The 26,302-nt window shown below is 39.8% G+C and overlaps 1 protein-coding gene across 4 annotated transcripts; it reads right to left on the bottom strand.

Moving 5' to 3' along the window:
* Positions 1-874: 874 nt before the first annotated feature.
* Positions 875-26,302, bottom strand: trim33 (tripartite motif containing 33). 4 transcript variants are annotated; one of them, XM_059333152.1, is made up of 21 exons: positions 25,723-26,302; positions 20,829-20,947; positions 19,351-19,504; positions 18,831-18,963; positions 17,811-17,927; positions 17,578-17,692; positions 16,720-16,866; positions 15,909-16,026; positions 15,278-15,567; positions 13,276-13,470; positions 11,491-11,547; positions 11,020-11,220; positions 10,795-10,927; positions 10,220-10,283; positions 9,283-9,436; positions 8,608-9,023; positions 8,351-8,462; positions 8,198-8,272; positions 5,788-5,940; positions 3,873-3,923; positions 875-1,649 (listed from the first exon to the last, which is right to left on the bottom strand). In XM_059333152.1, the coding sequence occupies exons 1-21, from the start codon at positions 26,297-26,299 to the stop codon at positions 1,419-1,421; spliced, it is 3,612 nt and encodes a 1,203-aa protein (XP_059189135.1). In that variant the 5' UTR covers positions 26,300-26,302; the 3' UTR covers positions 875-1,418. The 4 variants fall into 4 exon arrangements, with proteins under 4 accessions (XP_059189135.1, XP_059189136.1, XP_059189137.1 ...); XM_059333153.1 differs by lacking the exon at positions 3,873-3,923; XM_059333154.1 differs by lacking the exon at positions 11,491-11,547.

The raw sequence follows: 26,302 nt of genomic DNA, 5'->3' as shown, positions 1-26,302 counted from the left end.
AACTGAGGTTAACACCTTACTTTCAGTTAGATTAATGAAAAAGTTAAAATGCTTTTGAATAAAAGTCATAAATTGTGATCAATATTTTCTGCTCCACTGCAAATGAGTCTTTGCAGTCTTGATAATTTCAGCACTTGACTGTTTTAAGGCTGACTGTTTCTGTGTCAAGTTTCAACTGTCGTCACGTGCTGACCTCTGGTTCCATTTAATGTGTCAAAATGTTTGTAACATAAAGAGGGAAGCTAGTAAGGCAGAAGCTGAGTCTGGCATTTCTCTGAAATCGTTGCAGACTCATCCTTATCATATAGCTGGGATACTGAACTTACAAAATGACAGGAGGCAAGGGAGCAGTTAATACATGAACATTAATAATATTTATCGGATAAAGTGAATAAACATCAAAAGGCCCATCTTTCTGTGAGATTCCTCAGGTGTATGCAGGAGCATTTCTAACACTTGAGTAAATTAGGGATTTAGCCTCTGATGAATGCTCCAGTGGATGCTTTAATATGCAGTGTAAATCAAATTGAATTGCCTTTGTCCAGAAATGTGCTCTAAATATGCTTGCCTTGATGTTAACAGTAACATCTGTACTTTTGCCACTGTGCTGTTGACAGTAAAGTCTGTTGTAGATTATCTTAAGGGGACACATTTCATGGAAAGAGGTGTAGCTGTTACATTCCTAAGCACAACACACGACAGTTCCATTTTTATTGTGGTAGAGGCATTTTGAACCAAGACATCTTGACCTAGACAAATGAATGAAGTTATTAATCAAAATTATGTCTAGATCTGTTTATTTTTCGTTGTTTTATTTATGTAAACGGTTCCTTTAAGAGCTCTGTCAACCCAAAACCTACTCCACACCACACACTTTCTTTGATATATTTCAAGAACAGGTTTTATTGATGACGCACCCAAACATCTATACTGTAGGAATACCTTCAGTGGGCTAGATTCTCTTATTTACATAACGCTTTCACAAAGTCATACAAATACTTGGTAGGTTTAATGTCAAAGTATAGATATAATACATTAAGAACGGGAAACTGGGGCTTCAAATGTTTTATAAAGCAACTGTCACAACAAATCTACAAATGAAAATGTATGATAAAAAAAAAAAGAAAAAGCGCAACCATTAACTTAACTACTGCAAAACAAGTCCTACTTCCAAATATGTACAAGCGAGTTCTTGAGTGTCCATGAAATAAGTAGGGGAATGCAGCTCTTCTATGTTTCTGTCCTCAACAGTTTCCGATAATGTAGTTGACAGTAATTCTTTCAAAGGCAAGGATGAGACGAACCAAGCAGTTTGTACAGCAAATCTCTTCCTTTTTGTTTGCTGCCTCAAACAAAGGAGAAGTCTGGGGACGTGAGGAAGACAGTTTTTCACTTCTCGTCTCTTTGTGGGTTGATTCTCACTTGATGTGGACCACTTTTTCATCCGTTTTTAACCGTTTCCGTCTGGGCTGTACGAAGTCTTCGTCTGAGTCGTCTGTGTCGTCCGCCTCCTTTTCCTTTTCCTTTGCCTCTGGGGTCTCGGCTGTTTCCGGTGTTTCAGGGAAGCTCTGCCCTGGGAAGATCTCCTGCAACTTCTCTTCAAAGCACAGGCTCACTGCCTTGCCGGATATCGCCATCTCTGATCCCGCCTGCCAGAGGAGGAACAGAAAGAGGAGGAGGAGGAGGTGGTGTTGGGAGAATTAGAGGGTGAGGAGTGACATGGAGGAAGCATGTGGTGAGAGTACCATCAAGCAGGAGAAATGAATGGGTTGAAGCAGGAAAGAGGAAGAGGAGAATGAGGAGACAAATTAGATCAGGTTAAGACTCCCGGTGGTAGGGTGGCCCCGGCTCAAAGTACAGAGATATCCTGCCGCCGCATCCCACTGTGGCTCCATGAAGCATTTCCACAAATCAGAGTTAACTGGTTTTATAGATTTCTGTGCAAATTTAAGAGTCAAAGCAAAGCTCAGTTCTCTACCCAGCACGCTGACATCCTTGGTTTCTCACCAAACAGCACACCAAACTCAAAACATATGCAATAAATAAATAAACATATATACAGGTGCATCTCAATAAATTAGATTATCATGGAAAGTCAATTTCCAGTTGTTCAAGTCAAATAGCCCCAACCAAGTATTGAGTGCATATAGATGGACAAACTTTCCAGAGTCCAACATTTCCATATTAACTATGCTTTTTAAAATTGGTCTTTTGTAATATTACATTTTTTTTGAGACACTGCATTTTAGGTCTTCATTAAATATAAGCCATAATCATTATAATTAGAGAAGTTAAATAACTGAAGACATGAAATGTTTAATTCAGTGTGTAATGGACCTATATGTAATGTGTTATTTCCACTTTTTGAATTGAATGACTGACATAAACAAACCTTCTATGATATTCTAATTTATTGAGATGCACCTGTAAATGTTAGTGTGATCACACAAGCTCCAAAGTGTCCTAGATTTGTAGTTCAGGAGTCTCAATCTACAACCAGAGAATGACCTGCGGCCTCCAGGTTAAACCTCAGATTAACACCTCAGTGTTGGATCATCTTAACTCTACTTGAACTACATAACCTCACAGCCCAGTTCCTGTGTAAAAAAACTCTGACCCAGCTGCAGGAAATATGCCCTAAATGCAGTAAGTACAGTCAAATAACAAGAAAGACTGATGTTACGGTTAAGAGGCTTCTTGGTCTTAGAAAGCCTCCAAATTAAGTCTCTGATGCTCATGTGGGGCTTTTTGCTTAAAAGCATTATGGAGTTAAATTACCTCACATGTACATACACCTTTACTTTCAAACACATGCATTTTCACTCTTGTATCCATACATTTTCACTTCTACATATAGCATGCTTTCAAACTAATGAGTAACCTCACACTCCCTGAAAATCTTGGATTTGCTGACCTCCAGTGGTTTCACTTTTCACCTTGTTGCACTGTAAATAATATTGATTACATGTTCAACTAAGTGCACTTGTAACCAAACCTACGAGTGGTGCCTGATTATGAATCCCACTGCATTTCTTGGCAAGACAAAGCATGTCTGGTACCTTGTGAAAGCACTGGAGTCTGGCCAATCCTACCCATTGAATGTTACAGGAATGGCCCTGCTTTCCAAAAAAAATTAACTGAATGTACTATTTACATATAATACATAGCATTATACGCTCACATAATTCTTCATTCTCTTCTTACACACATATATTCTTCATATTAAATGTGTTGACTGAAAGTACAATACATGTGAAATTGAAATTGTATGCATTTGAAACAGAAAATACAAAAACAACATTGTGAAATATATTAAAATTAGAAGACAAATTACTGTATGTGAGATTGATTAATTATGGTTGGCTCAGCCTCTGATATAATAATACAAAATACATTACACCAACTCTTCATATAGTCACATCCTAACACCACGGGCCGGGTTATACTACTAGAAAATAAGCATACCACGCACAGCTGACCAATCATGGCATTGAGTGAAACCGATTGTTGCATTGTTGGTTTTTGGAAAGTTACAAAAAAGGTCGGAGAAACCCCCAAATCCAACATTGGACTGGTGATGGTGAAGAATATTTCCAAAGCTAGAAGATATACATTGCGGATGAGGTATATTTGCCCCTTAAATTGACTTAACCAAATAACCAAGATATTTTTTTAACTTTTTCTTTCCACCTCTCATGAAGATTAACTGGAAAGAAATGTAATCCCCTTTTAAGCCTTTATATGCAAAAATTTCCATAGTTTGAAACTATATGACTGCCGCTCATGGATTCTCTAAGATGCAGGACAAAAACATTTCTTGGAGCTTCAGTGGGAGGAGACAGGACATCTGTTCTCTATTTGAAACGGCTTACCTGCGTATTAATCTGTTTCTCCTCATCATAAACCTGGATTATTCGAGACATCTAAAGAGGGGCAATAACATTACAACACACACAGTGAAGCAGCAGGGAGGAGAAAAGAGTTCACAGCACAGGCAGGTTAGATAATAACAGATCAAAAATCTGTTTATGGCCTACTGTGCTCAAACCTAAGAGGGGTTACTGCAGAAATTAACAGCAAGTAAAGTCTGCACTCTTAGGTCTTCTTATGTCCATTTAGTCACACAGGCTCAAGGACACTACAGGGAGCGTGTGATCATTTGAGTTCATCTCCAGTTTATACATTTATGTGGTTAGCTCACCATCTCTATGGTGGTACATACAATGCATATCTTTTTTTACAGACACATTTCCTGCTTTACTAAATGTCAGTTTTGCCTGTGATCATTTACCACAATTTATGTGTAAATAAAATAAATATTCAGGGTTTGATATATCTATGTGTTGATGGTGTATGGCGAGAATATCGACATAATCACAGAAATTAATCAATCATTGATTATGTAACTGACATGCTACTGAACATCAAAGAGCTACTTTGCTGATTTCTGAACCAGCTTTGTTACCTCAGTGCAGGCAGTCTGGCTCTGTGTAAAGACTAACATTATGTCAGATTTTTAGTTAACATTATTCAAGCGACTATTTGTCCCTTCAGAATCAACTGTGGCTCCCCACTTGTGCAGAGGAGTGCAGAATTTAATGTTTTAAACAGGATCTGGTTAGTGCAAACAGTTTATTATTTTTTATTTATTTTTGCTGATCTTTTTAATGAGACAATAAAGTGGTTTTGCAGAAATAAGCTTCTGTTCGTTACTTTTTCTAACGGAAATGTTCATCACGCATGATCCAAACAAGGACCGTCATTTTGTGCATTTTTCACTTACACACTTTGGGGTGGTTTTGGAGTTACATACATTTTTTAAAAATGACATTATTCAAATAATCTCCATAATCAAATGTGCTAACTTTGACAGCCCCACTAATGAAACTACAGTGGTGATGTTCTTCTACAAAAATGCCTTGCTCTATAATAACAAGTCATGCATATTAAACTGCAAATGTACTGAGCATTACCAACATCCTTCCCAAGTGAGAACCCTACTTGCTGTTAATTGTGGTTATATAATAATATCACAATTATGGTGAGGCTGTCCTGCAGCTCAGAACCAATGAATAATCTACACAAGCCAAATGAAGTGATGTCTCAGGGTAGTCTGGGCTGTGTCTCAAGACATTGTAGAAGCTCCCTCGTGTGGTTGGTAGGGGTCATACAAGATCATATACAGTATGATTTATAAAGGACCACTTAGGTGACATATCAAGCAAGACTGGGTCTTAAATACACACATAGGGTACATAGGATTATAAAATGATACCCACACCAACAATCAAACAGAAGAAATACATCCAATACACTTTAAATTAATTATTCCCATGGACGAATATGAAATAACTAAGTGACCACAGTGATCAACTAATAAGAATTAACTTGTTATTCATCATTATGATGCAGATGGCGTTAACAGTGTTCAGACAGTGTTCCTGCAGCCAGTGTGGTGAGAGCACAGTGACGCCTCTGTACTGTCCTCAAACAGCCAGTGTTAGTATGTACACAAAACTGTATGCACATTGCAGGCTGTTAGCACCCTTTCCCACTCCCTATTCCAATGTCAGTTGAGATGGTGTATGATATCTAATACTGTCATATGAATACAAGTTGTATAAGGAACTATTAATTTAAAGGCCTTGTGTGTTAGCCTAGTGTTTTTCGGAAAATGGTCAAATGATTAAGCTATTCAATTAACTCGTATCAGTCCAACCCTTTGCATGCACACACACACGAGCAGATGCCATTCCCCAAAGCAGACCCAAGACTCATGCTACTCACCTCATTGTAATTTGCACAGTTTTTGAAGACCAGGCGGATATCCGACACCAACTCCTGGATGGACTGGTAGTGCTGGGAGCTCCGTAACTGCAGCTTCTTCTTCACCTTCTTCAGGTCCATTGGCTGCTTGATGATCTTGTAGTAATTCGGCACCTGTTTGAACAAAACTGGGTCAGACAACTACTAACTATTTTGGTGTAACTTTTATATTTCCACAAGGGACTGTTCTGGCTCCATTCCTGTTCACACTGTACACAGCAGACTTCAAATACAACTCTGAGTCCTTCCACATCCAGAAGTACTCCGATGACACTGCTATTGTGGTGTGTATCAGGAATGGACAAGAACCTGAATATAGGGATCTGATAAAAGCCTTCAGTGACTGGAGTCACAAGAACTATCTCCTACTGAACACCTCAAAGACTAAGGAAATTATCATAGATTTCCGCAGGTTCAAGCCCCCTCTTCAGCCAGTGAATACCTGTGGGGTGGACATCGACCTGGATAATAACTTGGACTGATCCCTAAACACAGACAATTTCTTCAAAAAGGGGCAGAGCCGCCTCTTTTTCTTGAGGAAGCTCAGATCTCTGGACATCTGTAGTAAGATGCTGCAGATGTTTTATCAGTCTGTGGTGGCAAATGTGTTGTTTTATGCTGCAGTCTGCTGGGGAGGCAGCATCAGACACAGAGATGCAAGGTGGTTGGACAGACTGGTCTAAAGAGCTGGTTCTGTGGTTGGAGCCAGGTTGGACACACTGGAGGAGGTGTTGGAGAGATGCACTGTCAAGAGGCCATCCTGAAATACCCGGATTATCCGCTACACAAAACCTTTATGGACCAAAAAAAACGCAGTGGACGGCTCCTCTCTCTCCGTTGCAGGACGGAGAGATACAAAAGATCCTCTGCTCCTACAGCCATCAGACTGTCTCATTCTTCCAGAGTTACCAGACTAACTGAATTTTCCCTCTGGGATAAATAAAGTAATTTTGATTTGATTTTGATTTTTGAGGTTTCCATTTGGCTTGGACACAAGAGGTGGAGGATGCTGTGGCTTACAGTTTTTCAGAAACAACAGAAACATAGAAATCATGTTCCAACACTCCAAAGTTTTTTCATATTAAAACATGTTATTCGGTCAAGTAAGACGAGTTGATACAGACCTCTTGCGTCTCAATGCGTGCACTCAATCACCCTGGCGCGCGGCGCCACTTGGCTAGCACTTAGCTTAGCCCAGTTCATTCATTAGGATCCAAACAGATGGACAGTTAGAAGCGACCAAACTCCTCCACGTTTTCCCTATTTAAATACAGCTACACGAGTAGTTAAACGACCAAGTATGGCGACACAAAATAAAACGTGGCGCTTTTCTAAGCGGATAAAAAGGATAACTATAATGTATGGCGGAATAGCACTTGGGAGCACTTCGTATCAGCTGTATATCATATCGCAGTAATATCATCACTCCTGAAAAATCTTCTCCCCTCAGGAGTGATGATATTACTGCGATATGATATACAGCTGATATACAGCTGTATTTAAATAGGGAAAACGTGGAGGAGTTTGGTCGCTTCTAACTGTCCATCTGTTTGGATCCTAATGAATGAACTGGGCTAAGCTAAGTGCTAGCCAAGTGACGCCGCGCGCCAGGGCGATTGAGTGCACGCATTGAGACGCAAGAGGTCTGTATCAACTCGTCTTACTTGACCGAATAACATGTTTTAATATGAAAAACCGGTGGAGTGTTCCTTTAACTTAAATAAATGGAACTGAGGTGTAGGTTCGGGGGCATAGTGTGACTTTTTGACGCTTTTGGTTTTCTTGACACAAGTCGGTGGTAGTAAGTTGCATAATTGACAGCATAACATCAGAATTAAGTGAAACACATCTCTCGCTTGAGTCCGACAGTAATCAAATCATGTTCAGCAAAATGCAGACCAACTTTGCTTGAGTATGTAGAATCTCTACAGCGAGAAATTTTCTCTTCTTCCGCCATTACTGTTTTGAATTCACTGCCATTATCGTTGCTTACTGAACACAAAGCACTGGCAGCTTATGTACACAAATGGACGTTGCTTGTTGTACAGATACTGCTGCAGCACATACATATTGTGCTAACTGTGCAGCCCATTAACACTGTGCTACTGTGCTGCACTGCCGCTGCTCTGTTTACACGCCACTACGGTCTCCTGTAAATAGATGCCTATATTATAGCCGGCAAAGCATTTTACGTCAACATAGCGGGACTTTAGCAGAAAAGGAGTCTGAAAAGGACTATTGACTAATAAAAACATAGGAGGAAAATTCACTTTTGAAAAAGAAACAGAAGGAAGGAAACAGGACAGAAGGTAAATCAGGGCTATCAGCTACTCAGGACTAGCTGAACTGTGTGTGTGTGTGAGCTACTTACAGAGCTAGGAACAGGTTCTCTGAAGCCCACGCTGAGCTCATGACAGAAGATGTGCAGCAGGAGGCGTTCACATTTCTGCAGAGAAAGAGAGAGAATTATCTGCCTTGTACTTATCATGAAGAGTCCTTTTGAGGATGTGTTGGATGTACTGACCCTTTGGTCCTCAGGACTCAGGCCTTGCTCTCCTTTGATTTTCTTGCTGTCGTCACAGTACTCTATCTCGGGGGCGGTTACACTCCGGCAAAATGTGCAGAGAAAATCCCCCCTGAGACACAAAATTCACACAGAGGATATTGTGATTGTATTACATTTCATCTGCATGCTCAGTTAACAGCTGCACAAAGTACACTACTCAAAACATTTGGCTTTGGTTGGTGTTATAAAAAAAATCACCAATACTGGTCACTTACGTTGGGAAGATTTTTATGGTGGGTACGTGGCATTTCATATGGAATACTCTGGGGCAGCGGTCACAGCACAGCAGGTCACCGCCGTTGATACAAACAGCACACCAGTCTTCATTGGGGTCATCTTCTTTCCCACCGGAGTTGCCTGTTCCAGCCGACGTCCCTGTACCCTTGTCCAAGTTTCCGTTAGTGAGTGGAGCGCCTGCCGAGCTGCCACTGCCGTCCTTGGAGGATAACGAGGTAGATGAGGTCATTGTGGTAACGGAAGAAGACGAGGTGGCACTGGAGCCATTTAGTCCAGAACAAGGTGTTTCGGATTGGGGTTCAGTTTTGATGCGCTCCCCTAAAGCTTTGAGAGCATCTTGGCCAGCCGATACAACTCCCAATACAGGATGGGGGCTGTTCTCTGGACTGCTCATCTGGGGGGCGAACAAACACAAACTCAGACGGCAAATCTATGTAATAACATACACGTACATAATACCACGCAAAAGCAATATTTTCCATAATTTATTCAAAATAATGTTGTGAGAAAGACCCTCTGATTTAGTCTATTTTACAAGGGAAATAACTGTTCTGAGTAAATAACCAGACATTTTTGTACAGATGATGTCATTGAATTTGGTTGAATTTTACTTGTTGAAGTAAAATCTTGTTGATGAAGAACAGAAATCATACCATGCAGGCACTCCTCCCAGCATCTGTGCCCCGTTCTGTCTTTAGAGAAGAAGCTGGACAGCTGTAGCTGTCCTCCGTACCTGGCTCCTGCTTCACCCTCACCTGCTCCACTGCAGCTCCACCTCCTGGCCCTGCCCTCCCTGCGGAGCTACAGCTAAAACACACACAAAAACAAAACCACTCAGTAATGATTAACTCAAGTGTTTTAACTCATTAAGAACATAAAAATAATTAACTATTTAACTAGGCATGACTCTACTCGTTATGTTCACTGAGACTGCACAGGTATCATTACTGTAATGACTTCAGTCTTGATGTCTGGCACAGGAGAAAGATATGGTGTGATTCTTTTCTTTGGCTGATTAGTGTTCTAAAATTATATACAACAAGGCAAAACTGAACGAACACATTTTTAAAGGGTGTTTCGTGATTTTTTTGTTTGTGACAAAAAGATATTTGAGTTAAAGTAAAGGTTACAAAAAACTTCTTATTTTTAAATATAGGGAAAGACTGCAGTCATTGTTAGGTAATAAAATGCTTATTTCTAGTCCGACACGAGCTGTCACACTTCCACATCAACATTCTGTCACCGACCCAACTGATTTTCAAATGTCTGTTTTAAACTGTAACACAGGCTGGGTCATGGGGAATGACCTCTTTGTCATTCTCTTGTTAGGGAATTTGTTCCTGCCGTATTTGATCATCTACAGATTTTGGAAGTCATGCTGTGTGGGTCACTGATTAATGTTTGCTTACTCTGTGTCACTCTGACAATTTTTCAGCAATGTCACTCAGTGCCAGAGTTAAATGTTTGGTTAAGTCATTGGATCATTTATTGAATCAGTTAACTTGGACTCTGACATGTTAATATTTTCTTACATACATACAACATTCACTTTTCAGGAAGTTTCACTAAGATACCTTCATCTCCTCTTACCTGCCTCTACTGCCTGTGCTTGACGTGCTAGAAGGACGTGCTGGTGTGTGGGCATTCGACAGACCTGCAGACAGAAATGAGACAGGAAACAGGTGATGATGAAGCAGCAGTAATCACTTCTTATTGTACATACATTTTTATCTAATTTCTTTGAGAAATAAAAATGCAGACAGTATCTAAGAAGAGGACACAAGATGTGCTGAAGGGGTGGGCAACATTAACAATATTTTACATTTAATAACATGGTACTGACATTTCATGGGGTAATTTTCTGGAAATTAATTTTAAATTGCTTTATTTTATTGCTTTTGTTAATCTAGTGTATTACATATGTATAAAGAGTCACATTTGACTAAATAGCAGTATTTTGTAGTGAGAGTTAATGGCTGCTGTTTGTGACATAAGGCCATTGAATCCTTAAGTTGATCCCCAAAATAATAATGTTGGCATTCTCGACCCGCAGACTGAGAAGCGCAGCTTGAGAAAGCAGGAATCAAAGTTTAAGAACAACCCAACTTAAACTGGGAGCTCCATCAGATATGAATGGGAGTCCATCACCCTGAATGTGTGGGTACCTGATGATCCAGGAGAGTGTGTGGACAGTCCAGGTGAGGGATTCATGTCCACTGAGCCGAGGTGATGCTGCGTGCTGGCCGTGATGTAGCGAGACAGGAGGTGTCCAAGGTTGCTGGAACCTGCATCCTCCAGCTACAAAAGCACGGCGGTAGGGAAAATATCAACAGAAAATCCCAAACAACCAAACAAATAGAAACAAATACAAATGGATAGAATGTGCGCACCTGAATGGGCGGGATCTCAGGTAGACAGGGCAGGTTTTCTGGATTAGTGACGGAGGGGATGAGCTCGATGGGACCTATGATTGGGCTAGCGGGCCCACGGTGAGCATGGGCACCTGCCATACTGGCACTGGTGGGACTTGTGGGGTTGGCATTATGTAGGGATGCCACCGGGAAAGGGCCTGCATGCCCTGGGTTGGAATGCTGCACAGAAAAAGAGAGAGAGCAACAGAGAGAGAGAGACAGTGAGGGATGTGGGGGTAAAGAGGAAGGAGGAGAGGAGGGATGATGACAGGAAGGAAAAAAGAAAAAAGAAGAGGGGAGGAATAATAGGAACAATGTGGCACATCATTTACTGAGTTTTATCAAAATAATGTTGTTGTAAAAACAACGTGGTTGCATGATCATGCATTTGGGTGACAACACATGCTGCACAAGACACACAAACGACAAAGTAGGAAAAAGGTGCCAAACCCCTGATTGTAGTAAGAAACGAAACCTTTGGTGGCTCATCTCAGATTCTAAAGACATCTGGACACAAAGAAAAGGGGGCTGGATATAGTGGAGGTTTCTCTTAACCTAGTCTTACATGCAGGTAGTAAATGAGACATTTTCATTCTGTACACGTTATTTGACTTGAGCAAATAATCAGTTTTATATGTATAGATACATTCGTAAGGCAGTGCGAAGCAGAACTGAATGAGGACACCATTCGCCATTCTATGAAAACTTATGTAAAAAAAAATGTGTTTTAAATTGAATTCCAACTTGTCTGCATCTTGGATATGGATGTTCAGGTATGCCAGTATTTAAACTAAATAGGTTGATTGATTTCCATGTTTGAAAATGCTTTATTTATTATTATATTTCAACAGAATCTGAAATTGACTTTGCTTTTTACATTTTCAAATTGGCAGAAAGTTTGCCACAAAAATATCCTCTCCCTGTGGAGTTTTAGAATTCTAGTAGCACTACAGAGTTGTTTTTCTCCGAGTTGGTCCCCGTTTTGTATTTTTGTGGACAAATGCACGACAGGGAAGCACATGAGATACGCAGTACAACCAATAATGTTTCACTACTCCAAAGATCAGTAGGTGGCGGTAGCATGACAAGATATGCTACAACATGCCAGCAAAGGCAGGAAAGAAGACCAGTGCAAGCCAGTAAACACAGACGAAACTATGCTTCAAAAACTGGCTTTGCAAATGTTTTATGAGGAGGTAAACTGGACATGTTTGTAAGACCACAAGGATACACAAAATGGTGACTATGCTGAAGGTAAACGTAACTCGTTTATTTACAGAGAAATTCTGTAGCTGTAGATTCAGCTTATATATGCTGTTACTTCCGTTTTGAGTTTCTGTAGTGGAAAATGATGACATCATCACCCTGCTTAGGTTTTAGCCTAGGTTGAAATTTACCTCTTAAAAAAAGAAAGCATAGTAAAGAAAATGCACAATAAAAGCTGCTGCAAATGAAAATGTAACACACCATTCTACATTAAATGTGTATGTAATTACAGTGTGGTCACTGCTACTATAACTAATGCCATTTACCAATAGAGTTTTTAATTTAATCTGGTCAATAATGATACCTTTTCAAACACGGAAATGGAATCTAAAATTTTCCATTTGAATGTATATCTTTCAATAATATTAAATTATCCAATTTTAATTGTTGTTATTTGGTAATTTTTAAAATAAAACAATAAACACAGAACAAACTCTCAGTTTTGATGAGGATCCAATACCTTTTTTCTTTTATTTTTCCAGGAATTAAGACAATATATGAATATGCATTTTAAGTATTTACAGGTCTCACCAAAAAGACCTGTTTCTCGACCAACTCTCACCACATACATACCCACAAATAAGAAAATAGATATACATGTTGGCACCTGAATGGCCGAAAATTTCTACTAAGCCAAATGTAACCTTAATTTAATGTCATTTTGTATTCCATTTGTGCATACACAAATAGTCACTGTAAAGACTGAATATTTCTCTTTCTTAGGCAACCTGTTTGGCAGATCAGATCAGCCTTGCATTGTGTATCTATACATGTTGGGGTGAACAATCTTTAACAAATTTGCATATCAGTACACCAGTTTCAGTTTACAACATTTACAACACCAGATGTGTCAGACACAAAAAAAAAAATCACATGTGAAATCCAAACAGTCAAAGTCTGCTGTAAAATACACAAATTATATATAGCCCTTAATTTCCATATAGTAAAACTAGAGTGTGTAACACTGACCTGTCTCTGTAGCTGAGGCTGCATCATGGCGGGATACTGCTGTCCATTATGTCTCGGTTGAGCCGTGGGCATTCGTCCCTGCGGTGGCCCCGGGAGACGCATGTGATGGGAAGCAGGGTACATGGGGGGACCTGGCCCCCCATTCATGCCCCCAGGCCCTCTCGGTAGCTGCTGCATACTGATGAGCCTTGGAGGCTGACAAACATCATACGTATAATTAGACTGTGAAAATCAGATCATTGCATAAAAACAACCATGGTTATTTATGCAAACAGCAAGCGATTTTCAGGGTCATGCAATTATAAGAAGGCAACATGTAATTCATTAGTGCTGACATGATGGGTGGATTTATTGATTTGTTGATCGACAGGAAACCAACCGAAGACTGAAATTATTGATTCATCCTTTCAGACACTTGTGCTTGAAAGATACCAAATAGTCACTTGGTGATAACTTTTCAAATTATAAGATTTGTTGACTTTTTGTGTTTTAACACTAAATCTGAGGCCAAAAGACAATTGTTGCAATGATTTGACCAATTATGGGGAGAGGCAATTAATTGATGATGGTGACTATGACATTCTAAATATTCCTATATTTTATGGATCTAGGCCCAGTATTTCAAAACTTGTAATCAGGATCAGGATAATCCAGATAACGAAATCCTCTTTTTCTCAGTCATGGATCAAGGTGATCCTGCTGACTTTATCTGAGTATTTCAAAACACTGGCAGGGTGGATCACCGTGGTCCCGATCTGGGCGGATACAGATTTCCAAATCTCATCGTGTCTCCGCCTCCGGATTGAAGATAGCTGCTTTGTTGTTGAATTTTTATGGTCTATGGTTTCACTTAAAAAGGAACTTATCGGACATACATCATACCTTAACTCTTTAAACTAACACCAACCTCTTCAGAGTTTATTAGCATTACATCATTGGCAACACAGCAGACTTAAATATGCTACAGAAGTTCTTCATTCAGAAGTGTCAGAATGCTCCAGTAATGCTGGTGATGATGTCATACTTTGTGTACATAAAGATATACTCATACACCTTCTCTTTCTTCTACTTTCAGAGTCCACTCACAGCCATGGACTATTAAGGACCACTGAAAGTGAAACTATTAGAAAAACCGCTCACTTCTGATCTCTGAGCTGAGTTAGGTCCTGTTTTTAGTTAGAGGCCACATAATATGAAATGTCTTTGTTTTGTTTGAATTAAAGTTTGTTTGGACCCTGCATTCCTGTTATCTTTCTCTGATGTTTTGGTACATGCAAGTTACAATGTTTGGAACTAGAATTTGAGAAATGTGTCTGTAATTGTTACTCTTATTTACAGCAGTTTCAGAAAGTGGGGTCAAATATTTTACTTTGCTTTAAATTTCTTACAATTAGGCTAATTTAATTATTAAAAGTAAAACACTAACCCTTCAGATAAAGTGTATTTAACATCTTGAGGAAAAATATCTAGGAGAAGTGGAGGTGAGACTTTGTCAATCTAAGTGAAATCCACCTCTGAGGTGGGATCCAAATGATCATGACATTTTGGTATCAAGCAGGTCCAGATATCTGCCTTAACTTTTGAAATACCCAAATCCAGCTTTTTATCTGGATTCAAGGGAGGATTGGATTACCGGAGTGGAATCTTTATCTTCAGGATCAGGATTATCTGAATCCGGTCTAGATTTAATCCAACCCGACCAGGATAATCCTATCTGTTCACTTTTGAAATACTGGGCCCTGGAGAGATAGAATACTTGAATAAAAATAAATATAATAATTGTCTTCTGCACAAACAATAAAATGCTCAAATGCCAAGGGGTTATCTTCCATTGTGCAGGAATACCAGATTCACACAGAATGAAGGCATAAGATTTCTTTAAAGCTGTGCAGCATTCAAATGTTGATTTGGAATTTGAATGCCAGAATAAAGCTTCAAAAAAGGTTCTGTGCAGAGCCCTAATTCCACTGGAGGAGGCTTGACTGGTGAATGTTCTCCATACCTGCTGCTGACCCATGGGTGGACCTGCCTGTCTGGCGTGCTGCTGGGACATTTGGGAGGCGATGCGCATCTGCTGCTGGATCTGCTGCTGGTGCTGCTGCTGGTGCTGTTGCTGCTGCTGCTTCTGCTGTGCATAGGCCGCCTGCTGCATGTGCTGCAACCGGAGCTGGGCCAGGTTGATCTGTCCTGGGTGTTTACCATGGTGACCCTGGCCCGGAGAAACAGGGGGCCCTCCTACCAACACACCGGGCGGTTGTGCAGATGGAGGTGGCTTCTCGATTACCAAATTACCTACATAAGAAGAGGGAGAAGAGTAAGCACCATATTAAGAAGTGCACATGTTCTAGACATGTGTGAAATATTCATTTATTTTATTAATGCAACAGGGCATTTAAATCAATTGCTTACTGCTCAAATTTCATGCTGTTTATACACAGTAGGACTTAGATTTAATCAGGTCAGCTCGACAATGATTATCATATAGGAAAAAAAATGTGCAAACACCATAAAAATCTAATGAAACTCATTTAAATCTTGATTAGAATAAATCAATAAGAGGCTGAAAGTCAATGAGATAGACATATTGACTGATGAGAGATAATAATCATAATATGGTAAAAGGCCTTCCTCACCTAGATTGACCACATTTTTGGCCCAAAAGGTTGGATCACAGAAGAAGCGCACGACTCCATTGGCCTGGGGCGCTGGCTCCAGTCTTGCCTTGAAGAGCTGGCGAAGCTGGAACAGGATCTACATTTCCCCAACACAAACACACACACACAACACACACACACATACACAACACAACACAACACACACAACACACACAATAATGTCCTTCAGTTACTGAGCCTGGTTTTATCAGAGCAACAAACTGTCCATTTGTCAACGTGCCCTTTGGAAGCTTTACCCTGCAAACCAACCCACAATAGCATTATCTCAATTATCTCATTTGCTGACTGTCTTGTGGTAAGTAGTCAAATCCACGTGGCAAAAGCTTTCCTTGTTTGAGCCCAAAAAAAATCCCATCCTGATAAAAACTGGTTTGCAGCTTCACCAATCAAGCTGATCCAGAAGTACAATCCAAACAAAAGGTCATGTCAGTCCAGGACATACAGAAAGTATCAATATTCTAGCTTTGACCATACATGTGATAGTTTATTGCTGTTCACAACTACTATGATGATGATGATGATGATGACGTTACAAGTTATGTTTGAAGCATATAACTCAAACGGTCCTCAAAACTAGAATATAACACTAAAGCTAATTTATTACTCCTCATGTACAGCAACAATTTGTGGTCCAAACAAAGCCAAGTGCAATGCTCATCCATAATGACAAACCAGCCATGTTGTCGGTGGTGTAACTTCAGTTTTGTACAAACACTGTCAACTTTAGCTTCTCAAACTGTGGAACATCTGCAGCACATGGGAAACATACCAGCCTTTTGCTGTAGAGCAGCGCAGTGCTGCTGCCAGTAGTGATGGCCCACTGGCAAAAGTTGAGCACATGGTGGATCTGTTGAGCCAACTGAGTGGTATCCTTATGCTGAGCCACAAGCCTCATACTGCGCTCTTTGGTCACACTCTAGACAAGAAAGTGAGATTATTCTGGTTAAGGGTCTGCAACTGAATGCACCCGAGATGAATGACTGTTCAAAGCTGTTCAAAAAATGTGAGCGTATGCATAGAGATGGATTAGATAATTAAATTTGATTAGATTAAAATGTAATGATCCCCGTGGGGAGCTTGGGGTATTACAGCAATCGATAACAGAATTCAGTACAAACATTTAAATAAATAAGAGCACAGCAAATAGGGAAGTAGTTAAGTATATAATGCATTACAAACCACATTCAGTGATAGAACTGAGTAAAGATATTAAGGAGTTATAGAGAAGTAGGCACAAGAAAAAGGAAACTGTGTGAATCAGTGTGAGGACATATTTTGTACACAGAATGCATCAAAATATGAAGAAATGTTCTATGTCTATAATAAACGAGAAGGTACAAAATGTGTTGTTGGATGTGTCATCATATTTGTTTGTGAAGATACATAAAGGGCAATGTCCAGACACACAAAATACAGAAAAGCTTTGTCAAACCATATTTTCAATATGTAGTGTAATCTCACTGAAATTAGTGTTTCAATGTGGTGAGGATGAGTCAACAGGCACAGAATGAGCTTGCATAAATGTATAATAAAACTACTGTTTCAAATTAATTACAATTAATGATAATACCAATCTTTTCTAACTGATTTTGCAGTTCGTAGTCAAACTGACTTTAGATTCTCTCACCTCCAACTGCTGCAGCAAGGACTTGCCCTTCTTGTTGATCTCATTAATAAGAGTAAATACTGCAATTTTGATCTCATGCTCCACCTTCCTGTGTGTCTCATTCAGCTCTTTTAACCTGGATAAAAAAAACAATTAATTTAGAGATCCTAGCAACCAATACATAATGCTGTTATTAACAGACAGTAACTATTTCAATGCACTGGTGAGGAAACCCGATAATGAAAATCTCCCACCTGGTTTGCACCTGAGAGACAGAGTAATGGACATAATTCTTCTTTTCCTGGAGTTTGGCCACGCTGCTCTCAATGATGCCTTTCTGGTTCTGAAAAGCTTCCTCTAAGAACTGGTACCTAAAAGTAGAATACTCAGTTCAATTAATTGTATTCTACAGACTTTTTCTATTTTTTATTTTTGTTTGGTAGGGATAATCACAGCATTATTATTAAAATGAGAATAATGATGCAAAAATAATCATTTCCTCTGATATCATGAATCACATCCCAACTGCAATATAAGAAAAAATAATCGCAAATAGATATTTCTTCCATATCGTGCAGCCCTAAATGCAACTAATGCATCTTGCTGTCAAGTTTAGAGTAAGAGAGGAATTACATCCTTTGTTTTGTGGTGGATAAAAGTAGAATTCATTTCAGCCCTATCAGGCTTACATTCGCCTTGCAAGATCTTAATCAGTCCAATGAAAAGAAGCAGAGCTTCAAAGCACGGGAATTTCAAACCACTGGTATTATCTACCAATGTCTTTGTAGGAAAGCAACCTTATGCTGAAGATTTTATATTGTGCTTTGAATATAGAGTTTCCTGGTGTTAACATTTGAGTGTGAAAACTAAAGTTGGGTCACTGTGGTCCTGATTTGTTTTTACACTTTGAGAGGATTTGAAGATAACAAATGCACTTGTGGACATTACTTAAACATTTAGACTTTTATTGATAATAAATGTGAGTTCCAAAGCATAATGTGGGAATAATGATTCAGGCAGGACTACACTGGTGGGCCAAGGAGGTAGAAATTTGCTGTGCATTTGGTCTCTCTGCCATTGATTTCCATAATGTACTGAAATGAACTGCAACCAATGGCTGCCCGTCGGGTAGGCAATATATCAAAAACATGACTGCAGTAATGTAAATTATATGCAAACTGTAGACATGCCCAAACATGAACACCGTTACTAAATAATAACTGTTGGAGTAAAATAGATGTGTGTCTTGTGGGTTGTGTTAAACGTCGAGCTACCTGTGTTCCTTGTGCTCCAGCAGCTGACAATCCCTACAGGTCAAAGTGTCACAGGTCTCACAGAAAAGCTTTAGGGGCTCCTGCTTGTGGATCGGACAGAAAACGGGCCTCTGTCCTGACGTACCGACAGACTCTACAAACACACAGGTCAAAAGACAATACTGACGCTTAATTGGAGTGATGGAAATCAACGGGGGGCAAATTAATCATAGAAACGGTTAAAAGAAAGACAGAGCAAAAGACAAAAATAGACAAAAAAGAAATGTCAAAGCCACTTTAGATTTGCAAAAAGACTGAGAAGGCCTCAGATAACTATGGTCACAGCTGCAGGGTGTATTGGTCCCCCAGCTAGAGGTACCATCTAAGCAACCAGACTCTGCAGCACTGTTACTATGGCAACAGCGTATCAGCAGCACCACATTCAGTGTGCTTCAACCAGGGTTAGTCTTATTTAGGTTCCTGCAATTTTAGCCTCGATAAACATTGGTTGGCCGTTCACGGTAAGGGTCAGCCATCTTACCGGAGGCAGCGCCAGCATCCTCCTTTGTGTGGATCTTGTGGTCCTTTGTAATTTTGACCCTCTGGTGGGCCTCCACGCAAGTCTTACATAGCCATTCTCCACACTCCACACAAAAGCCTATGGTTCCTGCGTTGTCCTCGCAGCTTGTGCACACCTTGAGAAAATCAGAGCAATAAGCATGTAAAAGAACTGGACTCAGTCTTTCCAGAATCACTGTTGGTGCTGAATGATACAGCTCCTACAAACGTTTGCTCAGATCATCAAATGATGTTGCCTCAATATGAGCATCGCCAGACTACTTTGCAATTGCCTATTAATTTGAAACCTCTTTGTTTATATTTGATTTCCAAGGGGTGTTATCGACAAGCGCAGAGTCAAATGCCTCCGAGTAGACCCCCAATCAATCAGAGCAACGAAGCCGGACTGAGTGACACAGGCAAGTTGGGTTGATGCTTGGCCCGTTTTCAAGCAGGAAAACATTGCCGCCTGGACACAAACTTATTCAAATTACAACTAAACAGTCACTGAAATATGATTCTGAAAACACTTGAGGCGAGAAGTAGGCAAATCAGTAACAAAATCTTGATCTAGATTTCTGCATTGTGAGTTTTGTGAGTAACTGGACGTTAGTCATCCCACCAAACCAGCTTTATATAATAAAAATGGTTGTGAATGGCCCTACAGTGGCCACAGAAATCTCTCTGAATGGGAGTGAGACAAGACACATCTGTCAGAGCAAATAAAACATGAGCTTGGCAGATTTGACTGGTTTCCAGGATATGGACATGGTACTTTAATAAAACATGCTTTGGAAAAATGGAAAAGAAACATTTCCAGATTGTCAAAATGCTAACTTACTCGTAGTTCAATGACAGTAGATGGCAGTTGAACCCATTGTCTAGAGAACTAGTATTTTGAGTTTTTGTGCAAGTGTTGTCAGGCTACATGAATTGCAAAATAATAATCCACAGTGTGCAGCCCACTAAGATCTAATATTATTATAGCTGTGTCTTCACAGTCATCACTGCATTGTGAATGATTATTACTAAAGGCGCCAACAGTTAAATTCTTTTCAAAAGTGTTGTCTTATGGTGGCACTAAATAAATTGTCATGTGTTCTCTAAAATCAGTTATTTCCACCCCTGATTTAGGTATTAATGTATAGTGCTAATTTGATGTCAGAGTAATGGGTCGAGAGAAGCAAAGTGTGGTTTTATTGATGGCACTAAAAGCCACTAAAAGCCTGTGCAATCAAAACAAAAAGTAAGCTTCTCGATTCAAAATACTCTTGGCAGCCTTAAGGAAGGTTATCATACAGAAATGGCTGCAGGCTGGACTACATTGAATTGGTTCACATCAAGATATAACGGCAAACAAAAAGACATTCCTCCGTTATTGGTTTATGGTTATGTAGTGACCCCTCCAAACAGCAGAGAAAAACCTACATGACAATGCAAGACCAACCGTTTTTTACATACCTGTGCTGCCTTTTCATCCGCCGTGCTGGTGGCCTCTGTGGTATCTTTGACAAAATAGTTGTCAATGATGTCACTCTGTTTGTAGTCTTGGTGGCACACGGAGCAGCGCATAACATTTACTAAAGACAGAAAAAGACAAAATATGAGGGGAGGAGTGACATGAGTCAAATGAGACCAAAAGGTCAAACACTGGGCTACACATTCAGTGCTTGGTGATATTTCATTGGTGACTGAAGAAAAATGGAAGCAGAGCCAAAGAAGCAGTGACCATCGTGGACAAGCCCATATGAAAGCTATTACCTGACTTCTTGTAAAGCCCCCTTGACTCTCAGCTAAGAATAGTCCTGCTTCAAACAAAAGAGGATTAATGAGAGGCCCTCAGCATACTTTCTGCTTATTTCCATAATTTCCTTCAGGTAAATTCTTGTTGTTATTAAAAATCCTTGGCACCCTAGGACACCCACTGCCTATTTATGAGGGCTAATTGATTTAGCGCTTGTCTCCAGAAGATTCAATCTCGTCATCCATGGCATTTTTATTAGAATATTAAATCACATGGGCAAACAACGAGGACTGTTTCACTTAATCACTTTACTTGGCTTCGTTAATGGAATTTGTTGAATTACTGCTATAATCATACACCCCAACAAATAATTAGTTCAGCTCATTAACTTTGCCATTTATTTCTGAAGTGTAATATTATGCAAAAATATTAAACTTCGCATAAATGTTTTAAATTGAGTCAGCATAATATATTACCCCTCCTCTACCTCGTAAACCCATAAATTCCCCCTCACCAGCCAGCTGCGGTAAAAACTGGTTAAAGCCGGTTTGAGCCGGTCTACACTGGCTTGAGCAGCACACAGCCGGTTTGTGTAAGCTCCAGCTGCATGGGGCTCTGAGTGACTGGTTGTGAAAGCAGCTGGACTGGGATTATGTTGAGGAACCCACAATGCACACAAACATACACACAGATACAAAAACAAATGTACCACACAGCTGTCACTTTGAACTGGAGCAGCCCTGGCTCAGCTCTACCTTTGTATACACCCCCCCACCCCAAATCAACACACACACACACACACACAAAAACATTCATCAGAAGTACACCCCTCTGCTAAAGAAATCATGGAGAAACAAGACTATAATAACATCCTGGTATTTAACCCCCATAAAGGTTGGTCCCAGATTAATTCCAAATATCAATTTAGTCATTATGCTAATTCTGGGTACATTAGTACAAGTGACCAGAAGAGACCAGAACAAGCTGCCACAAGAGCTTAGACTGGAATCAGGATAATACCACATTTCCCTGAAGTACAAGAAAAGACAGACGTCTCAGGGGACATCACTTATCTCGTAAAAGTGACTGATAACATCACATTTCATGTGTGCTCTGCAACAAAGTGGAAACCACAAAGTAGATTTGGATATTTAGCCTTGATGAAGCCTGCCACAACTTATATGAAATGTCAACTTTAGTCAAGCAGAAAATATTTTGAATCTTAGTCATATGTTATTGTCTTTATATCATATTTAAATTAAAAGGCAATAAGTAATGCTTTGAGAAAACTGTAGTATGGTGCAGGAAGGCAATGCATGTTCAACTTGAGAATAGCATATATCATTCTTCAGACACACCTGGCAGGTACTTCTGGATATTTCAAGGCCAACATACATTAGATAGGCTATACAACATGCCACATAACAAGCTGCTGTCATCTATTCAAGCAGACATTACAAAAGGGAAGTAGAAAGTGAGCATGAACTCATGAAATGAGTAAGTCAGTCCAAATAGGAAACAGTTAAGGTTTTGAATGAAGCAGGCTCACCTGGATTTTACATTTCCTCATTTTATAAATAAATAAGCATGTTAACTTTTATCTATCAAGTGAAGACCAAGTAAATCTTTTCTGATACCGCATCAAAAAATACCAGCTTTGCACTGACCAGGTAAAGCACAGGGTTTAATACTATCAATCAGTAACCTGGTTAAGTGTTATGACCGTGGCAGAATGACATCAATTCTAATCCTTTATAGGAAGCCAAGTTAACCAGTGCAACTAATCTAGTTTCAAGCAAACATATCAGTAAGATTTACCTGCTTAGGTGGAAGTGGCCAAATGTGTATTTTTATGAGATGTTTAAGCATTCATAAACTGAGTATAGAGGAGGGAACAGGTCAGATGCTGTGTTGTTAATTATTATATTAACGATGAGACCCCACCTTCCAAAACTACAGCCAGAGTATGACTGCTGTCTTGCATCAACTGTGGCCAAAGAAACATTTAAAATGAAAACATTATCCCCCAAAAAAAGAATATATTCCAGGTTTCCCCGAGATTCAATCATTTGTGTTGACGTGCAGGTCTATAAATACAAATCAGACTATGTGATATTGAACCTATGCTAAAACCAATGCTAATGTAATTCCTGAAAACAGCGTTTAGACCATGTGATATTAAAACTCTCCACTGAGACTGAGACTAATAAAAATGATAGCTTGGTGGCGGGTACTGCAGAGAGATAAAACTCTTCAAGCAAAGCTAAAAACTGGAGAATACAGGGGTAATATGAGAAGTCACCATGAGGCACTTGTAAGAGTCCCTTAGCTGAACTTGAAATATGACACGTATTATGTGCAGACTGCCAGTCCTCCCATCTGTTTTACATGGATGCTGTAGTTAGTGTTTTGGTTCAGTGCTGCACTAAAATGATTCTTATGGAGGAGGAGAGGAAGAGGTCCAGACACCTGTTAGCCATTGGTACACATTTTGTAAAGCAACTCAGCTGATAACATGCAGAGGTTTCATTTTGTGCAGTCTACCTTCAAGAGAGAAGCTATGTGATGAAAATTAATGATTGACGGTACAAAATGATAGGGACAAGACATAAACTTAATCCTAAGGAGTGAATATTCCCTTTCAACCGTGTCTGTTTTCTCTGAGGGGAAGCGATAACTGTTACTTGTTTTGTTTTAGTCAGGTAAGGGTTTGGGTGTCTGCTCTCAGAGTGAAGCTTTTGTTACATCAGCTGAACTGCTGTTAACAGACTCTTGGGTCTTTTTTCAGTTATCTTGCAAACAATCTGTCAACAACAATGTATTGTCATCATATGGTCTACTGGCAGACGTGTGATTTGCCTATCTTTTAAAAGCTGAAAGGTAGCAAACATGTTGACCTAACTGTGTATACACGTTTACATGACATAGCAAATTATATTGCATTGCATTCATCACAGAAAGAAGTCTTAGAGACCTTGTAATTATGCCTTTCATATCCACTAGTTTTGACGCAGGTCACTGTCCCACAATTTGTCTACTACTAAGAAAAATTTGTATGAAGTAGTTGCCAAAAAAATTTCATTCCATTTCTATGGATGTTTGATCGACACATTTTGATAAATGCCATTTAGACAACAACTTAGAATGTAGCTTTTATATCTGTAATAAGCTGTTTATATTAACATTGCATTTGGATTTCTACTAATCCGGTACAAATACTTTTGAACATTAAGTATTCATTAATAGTTATTTTAAACACCAACCTGTCTCTTCACTAGAGAACGCCCCCCTTTTACTAGGTATTGCTAAATATGCAGTGGCACATTATAGGTTTGACTATTAGTCCCATAGTGTTTGATCAGCATCCATTCAAGTTCATGTCATCTAGTTGTTAATCTACAGACATATATCATAAGTCATAACCAAAAATAATGACTAAATTTCTGGAGGGAGGGGAATTATAGAAATTAGGCCTGAGACAGACTGACATGCCAGAATCTATTGGAAATCGGTCAAACTATAACATTGTCGTGCTACTGAACAGGGCAATTACAACAGGACATGAAGGCTGTTGCAAACAGGTGCGTGTTAACGTTACTACTTTACATACATAAGTACATAAATGTATTTGAATATATTTAGGTGGAAGAAATTAACGGTTGGATGTTGGGAGTCTATCTATGCACACGCACACCTTCTGTGCAATGGAGCGGACTGATAATCAACTCTCTGACTTGTAAGCATTAGTGTATTTAGTGCGAGTTAAAAGAGAAAAAAACAGTCTCAAGCATCTAGGTGTCAATTAACGTTAGTCCATTCCAAATAGTCACCCTGTTCAAATAATCGCCTAACTCAATTTTCAAGCTTTGCAGGAAACACAAAAAACTTCACCAAAAGTGTAACATTTTTTATCATTTCACTCAAAAAGGATGTAACAAAGGATGGCTATTGGCATAGTAATAACACTGTGTGTAAATTATGTAACTTAAGAGAAATAAATGACTTAGGCAATTTTTGAACATGGCTTTGTGACTTAAGCAAGATATGGTAACACTTTATTTTGAAGGTGTCTACATAAGAGTCACACAAGCCTGTCAGAAACATGATATGACAAGTATCATGAGCATTAATGTTACTTCAAAGTGTCATTAATGTTCATGACACATCCCATGTCACGCTTATGTAGACACCTTCAAAATAAAGTGTTACCATATCTTGCTTAAGTAACAAAGGCATGTTCAAAAAATGGCCTAAGTCACATTTTATTTTGAGATAGGCATAATAAATCCGCTTAAGTCGTACACTTGACATAGGTCATTATCTTAAAGGGGTAAACCCACATGATCTGATCAACTGAGGATGTAGGCGATTTTACCATAGGTGGCCGGCGTCATGAGGAGATGATTTAGGCATAAAAAAACAATTTTGACAGAAAGTGACTTAGGCGATTATTTTAACAGTGTGACGAAATTTTAAAAGAAAACAAATTAAGTTCATCCCTTGGACGGTTGATGCCCGAACTTTTGACAGGCAGCAAAAAAAAAAGCAAATGACAGAGTAGAGGACAGCTCACGGGTTGATCTAGTGGAGCTCACTCGAAATAAAACTCACCTATGTGTGTGTCCGTCTGGCCGTGCGGTCCAGGCACCTGCATGCTTATCTGTCTATCTGGTTGTGGGATACATTTTAGGCAGAAAGAATGCAGGCAAGGCAGGAGTTTTGGTTCACAGTCTCGGCTCTGAAGACTTTGTTTACATACTGCGCACGTATCCAAAAAATTAATAGGAGCGGGTGCCGGCGTTGCGGCTGGAGCCGTAGGAGGAGGGGACATTTCAGTGGTTAGCCCGCCAGCGGGAACATCTCCGGTGGCTGGTGTTTCAGCCGCCGCTGGCTCTGCATTGGTGCTGCTGGTCCCAGCCGGGCTGACGGCGTTGCTAGCGCTACCATTGGCTTCCCCTCCCGCTCCAGCAGCCCCGCCGTTGCTAACGTCTCCACCTTCGCTGGTGGGTGTAGGTGCCTCGTTAGCGTTATCATGGGACTCTGTTTCTTCAACGCCCTTTGTATTCGCTTCTATAACTATTACCGCAATTTCCTCTTTCGTCTCTGGCTGCTCGTTATCTTGCGCTGAAGGCACTGAGTTCGAATTAGCAGACGATTCCATATCCTCCTCGCCTTTGTTATCCGCCATCTT

Source organism: Centropristis striata, chromosome 5 (assembly GCF_030273125.1).
Source record: "Centropristis striata isolate RG_2023a ecotype Rhode Island chromosome 5, C.striata_1.0, whole genome shotgun sequence".
In the NCBI taxonomy this organism is placed as follows: Eukaryota; Metazoa; Chordata; class Actinopteri; order Perciformes; family Serranidae; genus Centropristis; species Centropristis striata.
Note: the sequence above shows the minus strand (reverse complement) of the source record. Positions and strands in the feature narration are given on the sequence as shown.